Here is a 15,360-nt window from a genome sequence, read left to right as displayed (position 1 = left end):
TTGATATCATAAAGTTAATTAATCGGTACTTCAAGGAAATCAAAGACAATACTTGCTTTTATGGCAGTGCATTCTTCTATGCTTTCTTTTAGAGTAAAACATATAGTGTGGTAACCTAAAAATATACGTTTTAATGTTACGCTAAGTGTACAAGACCTGCAAGTTTTTTTAAATAATTTTCAGAAATAAATTTCATAGATTCATATTATTTCACCGTTTAAAAACTAACGCATTGCCTATATTCTCATATTTAGGTAAAAATATTCAATTCAAATGACTAGAGAAGACATGTTTCAAAAGAAAAGTACACTTCTGTCTTAATAATGTTAATTAAAAGAATTTATGAAACTTTTAAATTGCAAAAAGAAAGTACTAATTACATTAAATAAACAAATTTTGTATTTTACTCAGCATAATGTATTCTTCAAGTGTAATAACACCACAAAAAGATTGAAATAGAAGTTAAATTTAGTAAATAATGAAAAATATGATAACAAAATCACTCGCATTACATAAATTTAACTATGTGTAAACATTTCACTCAATTTAAACTCATAAATTATTTTTAATCATCCAGGCTTGGGTGTTTTAATGCTTGAGTATTTTAAAGCAAAATGAGAGTTTAATGAATAAATAAACAGAAATGCCAAATATATTTAAAGCTATGGAACAGAATTTATATTAATTTGCAGATGAAATGTGGAACTATTTCATCATACAAGTTTTTTTGGTTTAAATCTTTTAATTGAAAAAAAAAAAAAAAAAAATCTGATGTGTACACCACATCAATTCCTGGTATACGGAACATTAAATTATACGCAATTTTCCTGCATTTCATTTAAACATATTGAATTAACACTTAACGGATTTTGAAATAAATCTATTTTGTCTATAGCGCATAAACTACAATAGAATAAATGCACTCTTAAAATTTCACTATATTTTTTTACCATAGCGACACTTCGGCGGTAGGTTCACTTAACAGCGTTACATCTCATTCTTTTTATAACTTAGAGTGCACAAAAATTATATCATCTGAAAAATTATATCATGTTCTATTCAAATACTATAATAAATCTGAAATGATATGTAAAAGAAATTAAACAAATAAAACAGAAACAGTTATTCACAGACGATTCAGCGCTACTTATCTAATGCGCGTGGCTACTAATTAATTCAGTTTTCACTTCGTGGCAAGGCATATAAGTTCAAGATATTTTCATTAAGAATTTAAAGATATAGAAAAACATAAAACACCAAGTACAGTTAAAACAATTTTTACAATTAAAATTACAGTTTCTACGCAAAAACAAGCTAATAACTTACATGATAATTGCAGAATGAATTGAGCATAATTTAATTCGCAATTATAAATGAGGACATTGTTGTTACAAAGCTTAGCTTCTCTAGATTGGCAACAAATCCACTTTTCTGCTAAGTTCCAAATGTAAAGTAATATGGCTGCTATGATAATAAAATGGCTATGGCTTAGCCGCACTTAAAAAAACCTTTAAATTGTTGATAATTCCACAATTATTACATGCAAGTTAACTAAGGGCATAAACATCTTAATCAGAACAATATAATTCAATCCTTTTATAGCAAAAAATGCACAATTTACAAATATATAAGAATAAAGAAACAGATCTCAATGAGCCGACGACCAGACTGTGTGTATACTATATATAATATATATATATATATATATATACTTTTGGTGCTGGCGATTGCAACCAAAATGGGAGATGCACATCTACATGCTATAAGCAGTCCTATATATAAAATTTCAACGTTCTGAGGCTACTCGTTTTTTAGTTATGCGAGATACATACGTACGTACGTACGTACAGACGCCACGAAGACAATCTCTTCAGAATTCATTTTAAATCAGTTTAAAAATTTTTTGGGGGGAAGAGAGTTCTTTAAGGAGGTTACGAGCTAACGGATAAGATCCTCATAGATGCATTTACACTCATGTCCATAAATTAAGGATAATGCAAAATCAGGCAAAGAAAGAGTTAGAAGCAAAACAAATTTGACTTATTTGTAAAGCTTATTTATTAAACAAAAGGTAAAAGCAAAAAAAGATGCTATATGTTTGATATTATTAAAAAAGTTAGCGATTTTTTATCCCTGGAGCAAATTAAAAATAAAAAAAATAAAAAATAAAAAATAAAAAAAAAAACATTTACAAAGAAAAAACAATATTACATGGTTGGTATGATTGTTAATACATTGCATGTCTCCCAGACGATGCAATACAGTCCCTACAACGCCTAGGCATGCTGAGTATCAAATTATCGATCTGATCTTGGGGGATATTACACCACTCACAAAGCAATGCTCTCCGAAGTTCCGGTATGCATGTAGAAAAAGGTTGACGGGCTGCAACTCGTCGGCCAAGCATGTCCCACACGTGTTGTACTGGATTCAAGTCCGGTGAGAATGCTGGCCAGTCCATACGGGTGATATCCTCCGATTGAAGGCATTCGCTTACGATGTTTGCACGGTGAGGACGGGCGTCGTCATCCATAAACACAATTTGTGCGCCCATGGCGCCCCGAAACAAACGCACATGTTGTTCCAAAGTGACGTTCCGATAGATTTGGCTTGTCATGGTTCCAATTTGAAAATGCAGGTCAGTTCTGGAACCCAGTATAATTCTACCCCAAACGAGCACTCCTGCACCACCCTAACGGTGTCGTTCAATGATGTTTTCTTGGTGGTAACGGGTACCTGGAGCTCTCCATATGAATGACCGGCGAGAATCAGACTGCAAGCTAAACCTAGACTCGTCGGAAAACATCACACAAGCCCACTGTTGATGTGTCCACAATGCACGCTCTCTACTCCACGCTAACCGCAGGCGACAGTGAGTTGCAGTAAGTGGAACGCATTTCACAGGTCTACGAGCATATAGACCAATCTGCCCTAAGCGTCTGTACACGGTCTGCCTTGAAATTGTCGTACCAGTGGCTGAAGAGAGCTGACGAGACAGGTCTGAGGCTGTGCTCCGCCTGTTTCTTTTGGCAGTAACTGCCAAATACCGTTCCTCATTCGGCTTTGTAACTCTGGGGCGACCTGTGCTGTAACGTCTACTCACATTACCATCATCTTGGAATCGTTGCCAAAGCCTGGAGATGACACTCTGGGCAATTCCACGTTCGTCTGATACTTCCAGTTGGGTACGCCCACATTCCAGACGGCCGATAATTCTACCACGTAAAAAATCATCCAAATGCGTCCTTTGTGTCATAAATATTCGGTTATTGCACTGAAATGCTTATGAAGAGCATGCGAACAATTTTAGTTCTTTGCCTGTATTCCTTATATATCACTCTCTTACAATCTTGTCATTGTGACGTACCATCGGTGTCATCTGGTTACTTCCTGAAATTTGCATATGATTCTTGAAGATGTGTGTAGTGATTTTACAGGTGATATATTTATTTTAGAGTACGATTTCTGCGTGACTCCGAATTATCCTTAATTTATGGACATGAGTGTAGTTGCAGGAGCATGTACAGATCCTAGTTAATTAATTACTCTATGTATTTCATTCGCATTAACAATTTTTATGTTTAAACGCGAAACTTAATATTATAACAGTAATTCCGGAACATACAAGAATAGCGGTGATGAGTAAAATATCTTAGGGACATCTACGCCAAAAATTTACAGATTACAAAAACAAAGAAACTATTAATAAAGCTATTATCTTTCATCCTTCTAGTACTGTAATTAATATATTTAAATCATTTTTGCTCAATAAGTGTTTAAAAAATTTTAAACTTTCGATTACACAAAAATGCGGAATACTTTATGACGTTTTCTATATTTTTGAAGCTTCTAAATGAATACAAAATATCAACATGGAAAATGTTCATAATTTTTGTAATCGGTAGTTTGTATCAAAGTAAACAATTCGACTTCAATAAATCTAAAATACAAATTAAATCCGAAAACAATTCTTCATCCAACAGTGACATAAATTCTTTATCAAGGAATGCAAGGTCCTATCTAGTGATGATACCTTTTTTCCAAAATGCCATTCATGTTTGATTCTCTGGAAGATAGTCGAGATCTCTCGTTTACGGGATTCCCGATGTTTTCAGTAAATCTCTCACAGTAACTTGGTATACTAAATCAGAAAATGAATAAAAATACATTTTTCTTTTGTTCTTGCTCTTTGCAGTTATCGTACTTCAAGCTGCTAATTAACAAAGTTATGACCACATTATTTCATCGCAGCTTATCTATGCTTCGTTAGTATTATCCTCTTTGTTAATCAGATGTTGTTTCAACATTATTTTGTGCCATATTTATGAGACTCAGTGAGAGCCGTGACAGTTTCAGACACTGTTTGGCGTCATGCAGTAGGAAATGGAAAATTGAAAGATAAGCATAATATTCGAATATATATATATATATATATATATAAATTTTCGCAATGCTTCAATTTATTTCCTTTCTTATCCTTTATTTATCTCAAATGAAGGCTTTCTCAGTATTACTTTCATACTATCTAATCACTGGCTATTTCTCCGTGCTTGAATCTATTCTCGAAATTTATTATCTTAAACTCAATAAAGTCATCAAAACCCGATACAGAAAGACTTCTAAATATAACAGTAGAAAGGTGAATACTATGTATGGTATTTAAAATTTCAGAATTATAATATTTCTCTGCGAGAATTCCATTTTTTCCTTCGTTCTCTAATAAAAATATTTCTCATTGAACAAAAGGAAAATCTTAATTTTGAGTTACTTGCATTCAAAAACACACCCAGTATTTAATTGCATATAAGTTGAGTTTATTATTAAATATTTACTTCGGAGGAACATAAATTTGTTTATTTTTTCAACAAATAATTTTAAAGTGTGTAAACATGCCTTGTTTGTATACAGAAACAAAAGAAGAAATTTTAATTTAATAAAACTGTGATCTTTTCCCCCGAATGGTAGATTGTGAAGAGTTACAGTGTAACACAATCCATTAATCTATACGAGGCCAGATGTGGCGGTCCCTTTATTATGGAGGCACCTAATACGTGGGCCACCATCGCCTCCTATGAAGGGGAACGGACAGTAACAACCATGCCTTCTCCGGGATTCGAACCCAGTCCTTTCGGTATCGCAGTCAGGCTTCCCTAACCACTATACAGTCTGGGCGGCATTAAACTGTAATCTCTGCATTATGCTAGAAAATTTTACAAAGACACTAAAATATATGCAAGTATTTCGAAATAGCTCAAAAGGAAAAATAAAGAGATATTAAATAATTAAAAAAATTATGTTTTGACTGTAGAACGCCAAATACACTTTGAAATAGTACAAACTAGTTAATGCTACTAATTATTGGATTAGAGATTTACTAAAAAAGTGCATAAAAGTATTTCAGAATGAAGCTCACTTCTTTCTGCGATGTATTTAGAATTTTTCAAGAGATATTCTTGAATATTAAGATATTACTAAAAAAAACAATGTAGCAACATATAAGTATCTGAATTTGAATTTGTAGTATATATCTTATAGGCCTATTAATTATTTATGCAGAAGAACGGTAATAAATATTTATAAAGAACTTCAGATTCATAAAACTCGAAGTTTTTTATTTTTCAAAATTTAGTTTTATAAGAAATCTAAAATTTGAATTACCACATCTGAGAACATATTTTCAGCCATGTTAGTTTAAAATTTTGTGACAACCAGTTTTGCATACTACTTGAATAACATTTCCCAAGACTTATTTCATACAAAAATTGAAATTTCATATGTATTTTTATAATAGCTAATACATGTCCAAAACTACAAAAGCATGAAAGATCATCTCACTTGATTCATGTCCCAAAATGAAACCACTGATCTTCAATATTGGGTGGTGGGCAGAAATCCTCTATGGTCTACAACCGATCGTTCATAAGATATATAGTCTCGTAAGCATTTTGAAACATTCTGTATAACCATATGTTACATGTATGCGTTGCTGTGTTGGAAAAGGCGAAACACGTCAGAATGAATTAAGGTATGCACATATTACTATAACTAATGAAAAAGAATTCTTACATAACGGCCATCGCGCTAGACGCACATCGAATTTCGTTAAATTTAGGCTAAGTAAACCAGATGCTTTTGCCATGCCACCACGGGGTGTGCAATCTATGGATTCAAGGAATTCTGATCAAGCACAGATTCTTCTATCCATCAAAAACAATATGAAGCGAGACAATCAAACTAGTAGGAACAGATAAAAACAGTAGGATATAAAAACAGTACAAAGCTAGAAATCAAGCTAATTTACTAAAAACAGTAGGATATAAAAACAGTAGGAAGCTAGAAATCAAGTTAGTTTACTAGTCTTCAGTTAATGAAATGTTCATTGTCGTAATTGCTGAGTTCAACCTTAACTGCTTGACTCTCTATCCTATATTTATCAATGATACTCTAACTGGATGTTCTGATGTAGGTTCTTAAAAGCAATATAATAACGACAGAGTTCCATATCCCCCTAGCCGCCCATGCATTAAACACCAATGTCCCTTAATAGCAGTAATATACCGGTATAATATGAAATAATTGTTGCTATCTGATGCCTATACTGCTTGCCCAGAATTTCTTCACGCCCTAATTGTCTTAAATTGAAAATGTTGTAATCCTTCAGTCGTGAAAGATAATCGTATATAGCTGATCATGTCAACTGTCATATATAAATATACATACGCAAGCATTTATGCAATTTTGCTTAACAGCTCTGGATGATAAAAAGCAACTTTAAAATTGTTGCAGGCTTTTTTGCAGTGTTACAAAAATAATAAAATTTTCGAAATAAGAATTTTAATGTAGTGTTGATATCTCCTGTATAACTAAACTTATTCCTCCAATATAACTAAAGCATGTACTATTAAAGCTATACTTTAGAACTACAAAATGGAATTAATTAAAATAGATTGAAAGGTATATAAACCATAATAACGCTAAAATAAATTGCAAGAATTGTTAGAATGCCATAATGATAGTAATATTTATTTTATTGCTTTTGTGATCGAAATATTGCCAAAGTTAATGATGTTGAAAGGGTAGAAAATACTTAAGCAAAACTTTAAATGAATAAGGAAATACAAAATATTTCTCATCCTTTAGCTATTTTCGGTATTTAAATGCTGCCAAAATTAATCGCATTGGATTGTTTAATAAGAATGCTGATTATTAAATAATCTTTCTTTTTAATTTGAATTAAAATTTCAGATAAAAGTAGTTCAGCCTTTCATGATTTTCTTATAAATAGTTTTAGAGAAACTAACTAGTTTCTCTAAAACTATTTCCAAGAAAGGATTTAAAAATAGAAATTCTTATTGGAGCTGATGTCGCAGGTGCTCTGTTAACCGGAAGAATTCAGAAATTAGAAAATGGGCTGACTGCTGTGGAATCACTACTTGGATGGACAATCATGGGAAAGATAAAAGATAACGTTTCAGAAAGAAACTCGTTGTCCATGTCTTCAACCATAACGTCGATGTTGACTCACAGCAGTGACATAGAAAACTTGTGGAAGCTAGAAGCAATGGGAATTACAATAATTCATACAATTCCATGTAACATTGTTGTCAGAAATAAAAATTCGGTCTGCCTAAATTTCCTAAAGTGAATACGAAATTGATGGAAAACATGAGTTCAATTCAGCTGAATATATATTCGAAGACTATTACAATTGCTGATGACAAGCTTAGAAAAAACAGATGCTGCGGTATCTCAAGTACTATTAGTCCATAAATTTATAAATAGAAAACAAGAGTATTTTACGTGAGAAGAATGAGGAAACGATATGAAGCGTTTTATGGATCATTGCCATAAGATTTTAAAAGCAATGGAATCTAGGTTAAGTTTTAAGAGCAACCTTGCTTTATATTTGCTTCGATGACTGAGGGTTACATAAGTTTGCGTAAGAGGATGATAATGAGAGTTTTCATTTTAAAACAACAAGACATGTGTAAAAAAAGAGACACATGTCAACTTTAAAAATGAAACTGGACAAACATTCAACTGTATGTTGTTGTTGTTGTTTAATACAAACGGCATCAACTGTATTAGGCGTGCCATTATAATGACTATTTACAAAAGACTCATTCTATTTTTCTTAAAATAGATTATATTTTATTAGATGAAACTTTATAATAATTTAACATTTTTTATATATCTCGATGAATACTCTTCCCAGTATCTGCTAAGATATTTTCTTATTAAACAGTATAACTGACATCATGATATATGTCAGTTATACTGATTACATACATATACACAGAATTTTTGCTGCTCTTCCAATTTAGGGGATGTAGCAATTAAAGTGTTAATGCACTCAAGCGAAAGTAAAACTGAATTTTTTATAAACTTTTATTTTGCCTTGGAAAAGAATATGCGTAAGATTAATTGTTTTATTTTCCATAAGCCGAGTTTAGTTATTATAAGGCACAGCAGAAAAAGTATCAGAAAATGCAATGGCGATATGCATTTAAATGTTCTTGACTAAGATGTATAAAAGCCATAATCAAGATATGCTATAGGTATTCACTGATTTCAGAATTATGTGTAGTGTAACAAACAGGTGTATATTAGAGAAGTTCTTGTTCCCTTAGGAACGAAAGCTGTGTCCGCCCTGGAGGCCTGTGAAAGTGATCAAGAGAAAACTCGTTAAGGACAATCCCTCCCCCTTTGGCAGGTTTCTATTGACTCATTTTATAAGCAGAAAAAACGGCTTTTGCCCGAGAAATGCTGAGAGAGTAAGATGCAATGCACGTCAGGAAAGCTGTTGCTTTCCCCTGCTATAATAATGTTGTAATGTTACTTTTTAATTAACCAAGAAAGCATTGCTTAAGTAAATTAAAAAAAAAAAAAAAAAGATGAGTGGTCTTAGTTTTCCCATCCCGGAAGCTTGACGTCGTTACAGTGGAATGAATACACTGTACACAAAACATGACAAGCAGAACTACTATCAAATGAATTCAAATATGATCAGGGCGAAGTTATCCTTTCAACGGTTGCACATGTTAAGCCTCTAACCGGCCACAGTTTACGCTAAGAAAGCGCAAATTTCCCAAAGCTACTATGAGAAAAAGTGTTTTCTTGATTTTTTAATGTAAAAACGCTTTTGGTACTTTATACCTGGATTTATGTACTTTTCATAAATTGCCTTACTTTCCTTGACATATTTTAATATGCACATACGCTCTTAGAGATTTAATATAAAATGTGGCACCTGAAGAAAAGGAAATAGGAATAATTGCACTGGAATAAAGTAAACGGAAAATATGGCACCATTGTTTTGTAATAGGAGAAATAAGGCATGTTAAAAAAGACGCTAAGAGAAAAGTTTCTTGTAATCATTGTTTCGAACTAATAAATTATTCGTGATATTAATTGCAAGAAAGTAGAAAGAGAGGACATGGTCGGGCCATGTACAGGCTCATTTGCACCCTTATATATATATATATATATATATATATATATATGTGTGTGTGTGTGTGTGTGTGTGTGTTCTAAGTATAATTTATATGCGTGTCCTGCCACAAGTTTGAAAATTACACAGTTAATCCTCATCGCTCAGCTCCGTATCAAGCGAATGGAGCTGACTGGCACAACAAACTTCCAAAAAGAGTCATTTTGTTACAATTGCTGTAATGACTTGGACCATCCAACTAGGCCGATTGACGTTTTATCGTCCCTCATATATCATCTCTCAGGCAATATGAAGGGTGTGGAGCGGACTTGTTGAAACCGAAGAAAACTGATTGGAGCGCCACCCACTCGGATGGCCGGGACAGCACAAGCTAAACTCCACACCCAAGATCGTCAGATTATAGATCTCAACCAGCATGATCCCTTGTGGGCAAACTGTGGGTAATGAAACTTTTCCGAATAAAAATAATCAATCTGTGAATAAACAGAGAGGTAGGGTTAATTAAAAAATTCATTGTATTTGCCATTTAGAATCACGCATGTGAAAATATTTCTCATTTTTCGCATAATTAAGTATCGCAAAATTTGTTCCATTTGATATTTGCTAAAGTAATACATCCTTTGGTACGGGAGACAAATATTTAATTTATCAGTTACTGAAATTTGATTTTAAAAATACGAAAATTTCTACCATGAAACTTAATACGGTCACTTGAAAATTCTGTTAAAATTTTTAAATCTAATTGTTTATTCACGTCATTTAGAATTTAATATGCAATGAATTTCTTAGATAGGGTTCAAATTTGAGGATAATACACATAATACTCATAATAGTTCCATTCGCTACAATAAGGTGTAAAGCTTAAAAACTTATCAATTAATTCTCTGTGGCCTGTAAACTAAATAATTTACAGGACACACTATTTCAAATTCAGGAAATAAAAATATTTCTAAAAGAAAATTAAATGATTTCCATAATTTGTAGTAGTTTCCAATCTAAATTGTCTGACAAAGTTCAGCCCAAGACAATCATCGTGGCAAAGGAGTCAAACGGACTGGCTGCATGGGCGTTTTCGTAGTTTCCCCATGTGTAAAGTGTATAGGAGCTAATTCCCTTAAAATGTCCTTCATGAAGGCATCCTTTACCTTAGGTAGATAGTCAGCCCTCGAGTACTTTGTCATAATTAAATAAATTAAAACAAAAACAAGCAGCATTCGATGTTTATTCTTATTCTTCAATACTTTGTGGTTTGCTGGCATGGACTCTTGATTTGAGTTTGGTTTGGTTTAGTTGCTATGACAAAGCAAATTAGGAAACATCTGGCAAAGCACATCTGCCTATGGAAAGAGATGCTTTCGTACTTTCTAAGGGAAACTCGGTTGTGTACATGTTACATATAAGGAAGACCATAGGTCATTGAGTTCAGATATCTTACAAATTTGTTATCTTCAACCGGTATCAAGAGTTACTGTATTAACGTTTCCTCCCCGTTTAAGGGGAAGGAAAATGGTCCGATGATGCCACTGTCTTCCCCCACAGTGACCCTTTCTAATGCAAGGTCTTCTCGTGCATCTTTTAGGAATTTTCTTCTCACCAAATCGACAGTTATGCTTTTTAATGTATCCGCTTAAGCAGAAATAAACATCATCTGAGAAATAATGTTTTGCGCAAAAATTATTATCAACGTATATTTGCTCTAATGTCCAAGAAGCAAATTCACGGCGCTTTTGATAGCCCAACGCTTCAATTCTTTGGTTAACACAAACTTACGCGACAGTAAATCCAAGTCTTTTCACAAAATACGCCAAGTTCTCAGTTTTGGAAGTCCTATTTCTTAAGAACAGTCAGAAATCGATACATTTGGGATGTCTGCTTCACTATTTTGTACAGCAGCAATGTTATATGCCCTTTCTTGCATTTCGACATTTTGTTCGTACATCCGCATCGTGAAAAAGAAAATTCTTTTCAAATTTTTCAACGATTCGACGAATAGCGAGCACAGAAGGACGATTATGTGGAACTCAGGTTTCACAAAACACATGTTGAGTACTCCTAAAATAATGTTTTTTTTTCATAATAGCAAAGCTAAAAATTAGTGACGGTGATAACACTTTAAACACGGCTGCCCTTTCGTTTCAAAACCGAAATTTTGAATAATGTATACAGTAGAAGTAATGAATAAGCACTTTTATGCTTGAAATGAATGCAAATTTCTGGATTTAGATGTTCATATTACCCCAAAATGAGAAAAATAAAAATAATAGTAAATAATGCAAACCATAATTTGATTTCTACTCAGCTACATACTAATCATAAAAAAGTTATTGTTGCCTAAGATTTTTTCAAGTAAATTGAATTAAATTTACTAAGCAGCACTATTATATAATTTAAGAGAGCATAATCTAAAAACTTTACCGGCGTTTTTACAGGGCCTGTCAGGATATGATGAACTTTGAGCAATGGTGAATGCTTGGAACACTCCCTCCACACCTTAGGCGTGACTGGGGTTGCATACTGAGTCAGTTTTGTTTGCAGAAGGTACAGATCTTTAAGTTTAGTATTTCCTAGAAGTAAAACGATGTCATCAGAAAGATGCTGAGGTGATAATGTGAGTTTCTGGAGATTGACGAAGACAGCTGGATGCAGCATGGCGAAAGGTTCTTTTGAGCAATTGACTAAGCGGAGTGTCCGTAGAGACTCGCAGCAGTTGTAGGCAACGTCATCCAGTAGATATTTTGCTTCTTCCTAAAATACAGATTGTGCTTATATCAGTAAAAGTATGATTTACACATATTTCAAGGTTAAATATAGAATAGATATGAACAATGTTCTTTTCTGATGAATAAGTTGCAAATAAGTTGGTCTGAAAACTAAAAATGTAAATGCTCAAATAAGATAGCAATGGTGGGGAAATACCAAAATTTTATTTTTTGTATTTTAATTCCAGTACCCAATAGATTTAAGCCACACTTGAAACCTTTAGCAAACTAAACTAATGACTCATGGGGTCAAATATACTGGGTTAGTAAGAGTAATATGCTTTAACAGCCCCAGCTCCGGGGGCATAAAATGCATAGACCCGGTTCCGTACTGCCCATAAGTGACTCCTGTATTCCCCCCGAGGGTAGTGGCGTATGTCATCTAAATTGGTAGCGCAGTGGCCAGGTATGGTTTCAGTATGTCACATTCCTTTTGTTTTCTCCGTATCTCTGGGAATGGTGAGCCTGAAGAACCGGATCTTTGATGTGATGACATAGTTCAGTTTTAAAAGTCCGTGCTAGTCCAATGGGATCCCAGGGGCGTTGCGGCAAATGAGACTGCTAAACTCCTCTATGGAGTTTTTGATGTAAGCCCACTATCCGCTCAGATATAATGCTAAAAGCGGAAAATCTGTTCAGATAAAAACTGACGTGGTTTATCTTACACGTGAGCTTTCGTAAATTTGATATATAATAAATGTATATTTTTATCATTAGGAATTCATTATCATTATTATTAGCACCATCCCACATTTAGTAGAGCAAATTATAACTAGCACTTTAAGCATAAACCAGATTAAATTTCCTCATATATTTCTCTGTCAGCTGTATGTTCACTCTTCTACTTCACGTCTGTTCTGGTATTACTATGTCCCGGCTTTCTATTGCCATGCGCCTTTACAGCATTACTTGTCACCCAGTCGGATACGTCGCGTTTCGCGCGATAGCCTGCCCATTCCTGCACAGGTAGCTTTATGATCTTAATGTACTAAATCTGTTATACTCTGTTGTGTGAACTCTATTGTATTTTATTGCCAATTTATTTATCTTAGATTTGTTTTATATTACTGTAGCTTGTTTTGTATTGTTATGTTACATAATTAAATATATGTAAAATTCTATGTTAAGTATGTATCCTACAGCTTTATAACTCTCTGCTACCAGTTGATTATTGGAAACAGTTACAAGAAAATACTGAAGAATTTAGATGCTCGCGGGCTGTAAACGCCTGCTTCACTGGAGGGCCCTCTTTCACTTGATAGTGGCATACATGGGCCAAAACGACTAACTTAGTAAATAGATGGTTTCCTTTTCTTTGTCAAGAGTCAACAACAATAATCTAAAGTCCAAATCCTCAGTATTAATTGGTCAGAATTTCATAATTGATGAAAAATGTAAAGGAAATTTATTATAAAAAATATTATAATAGAAGCATACTCCCATAAAAACCAGAATCAGAATATCAAGAAAACTGAAGAGTTTGTTGCCATTCTGATATCAAATTCCGTATCAAATTATCTCTTTTCATTTTTTTTTAAATAAGAATATGGCTCTGTTTCAAAACATTTGTTCAAACGAAACACTTTTTCTTTCAAGTGTATACCTTAAACTAACAGTATTAGATTATTGTGTAATAATAAGGAACATCACTGCATCTATGTACACTGCGAAAAAAAAATGGAATAGTTCTATATCACCCGTTCTGCTGGGCCAATTGATGACATTCAACTTGCGTTTTTCATGACTCGAAAGTGCGACCTCGGATATGTATCGGATTTATATACAGCATTGTTCTAATATTGGTATTTTGACACAAAATCGGACTTTTTCTAAAATGGCATGCTCCTTTTTTTTCATATTTAAATTCTAGGACTAAAATTAGACCAAAGTTAGTAAAAATCTCACGAGTAGTTTTTAATACATTAGCTGTGAAAATTTTAGCTTCTCCATGTTAATTGAATTTGGTATACATTTGTAGAGACATTAGGATTTTATGGAAGAAATTAAGATTAAAAATAGCAACCGCCGCCTTTGCCGGGAATCGAACTACGGACCTCTGGAATACGCGCCCAGCGTGCAGACCATTACACCACGGAGGCATGCTAGGAAGGCGGGAGAAATACCTTATATACTAACCCCTTTTAAAGGGTGACTACGGTTTTTAGGGGTCCCAATCGCCAAATCCTCGGTGGGGAGAATTATCATCCACTACCAATTTAGTTCGGAAGCCACTGTAGAGACATTAGGATATTTTGGAAGCAAGCACGATGAAAAATTAGCAAGCGTCTTCGCAGGGAATCGAACCACGGATCTCTGGAATACACGCCCAGTGTGCAGACCACCACGCCATGAAGGCATGCTAGGAAGGCGGGAGAAATACCATATACATTTATTAAGCTCTTTTTTTATTTTCGTTATTTAATTGTTTCTTTCATATTTCGAAATTTAGAGTCATTCCAAATAAAATGTGCCCATTTTTTATGATTTATTTTTAAAAATTTGTATTTTAAAATGATTTTTATAATTTTTTTGAAAAACATTTTGAATTATAACCTATAAAATTTTCGCCGTCATCTTAAAGTAGATGCATATCTAAGCATACCTGCAAAAAATTGATGTTTTTTATTTAATTTCTTAATATATACGTTAATTTACATTTTGGCACGTTTTGAAATTTGGCGCATTTATTATAAGCGATAATAACCGAAATGTGGTTTACGCACTTTGTTAAAGATGAATTTTTTCCACTCGTGGGCAATGCAAAAAAAGTAAAGGTAAATAGGTTGCTGTAAATTAAGAACTTCGCCAAGTGAATCATTCTTGGCTCAAGCTGAAAAAATGCGCCAAGATAAATTTTTGAATGTCTCCGTAAATATCGCACCAAATTTTACAAAATTTAATATTTAGGCATAATTTAAGTCATAGGGTCGAAATATGAAAAAAAAGTCATGCCAATTTAAAAAATCTACGATTTTATGCCGAAATACCTATTATAGAAGACTAATATATATAAATCTAATATACATCCTAAGTCGCACTTTCGAGACATGAAAAACGTAATTTGAATTTCGTCAATCGACTCAGTAGAACGGGAGATATAAAACTATCCCATTTCCCCCAGCATACATGGTGTGCAATGTTGAAGAATAT

General features: G+C 33.4%; 1 protein-coding gene across 2 annotated transcripts in view; it reads right to left on the bottom strand.

Annotated features, from left to right (window-relative positions):
* LOC118184320 (uncharacterized) overlaps positions 1-15,360 on the bottom strand; it is a 105,929-nt gene that overhangs the window by 22,589 nt on the left and 67,980 nt on the right. For both annotated transcript variants that reach the window (XM_035353973.2, XM_035353974.2), the window contains exon 4: positions 11,867-12,196. In XM_035353973.2, the coding sequence (XP_035209864.1) occupies positions 11,867-12,196 (330 nt within the window). The remainder of the gene's footprint in view (positions 1-11,866; positions 12,197-15,360) is intronic.

Source organism: Stegodyphus dumicola, chromosome 3 (assembly GCF_044657685.1).
Source record: "Stegodyphus dumicola isolate Sdum_Otavi_A_Nest chromosome 3, ASM4465768v1".
Classification (NCBI taxonomy): Eukaryota; Metazoa; Arthropoda; class Arachnida; order Araneae; family Eresidae; genus Stegodyphus; species Stegodyphus dumicola.
The sequence above is the reverse complement of the archived record's forward strand: the minus strand, read 5'-3'. Positions and strand labels throughout refer to the sequence as shown.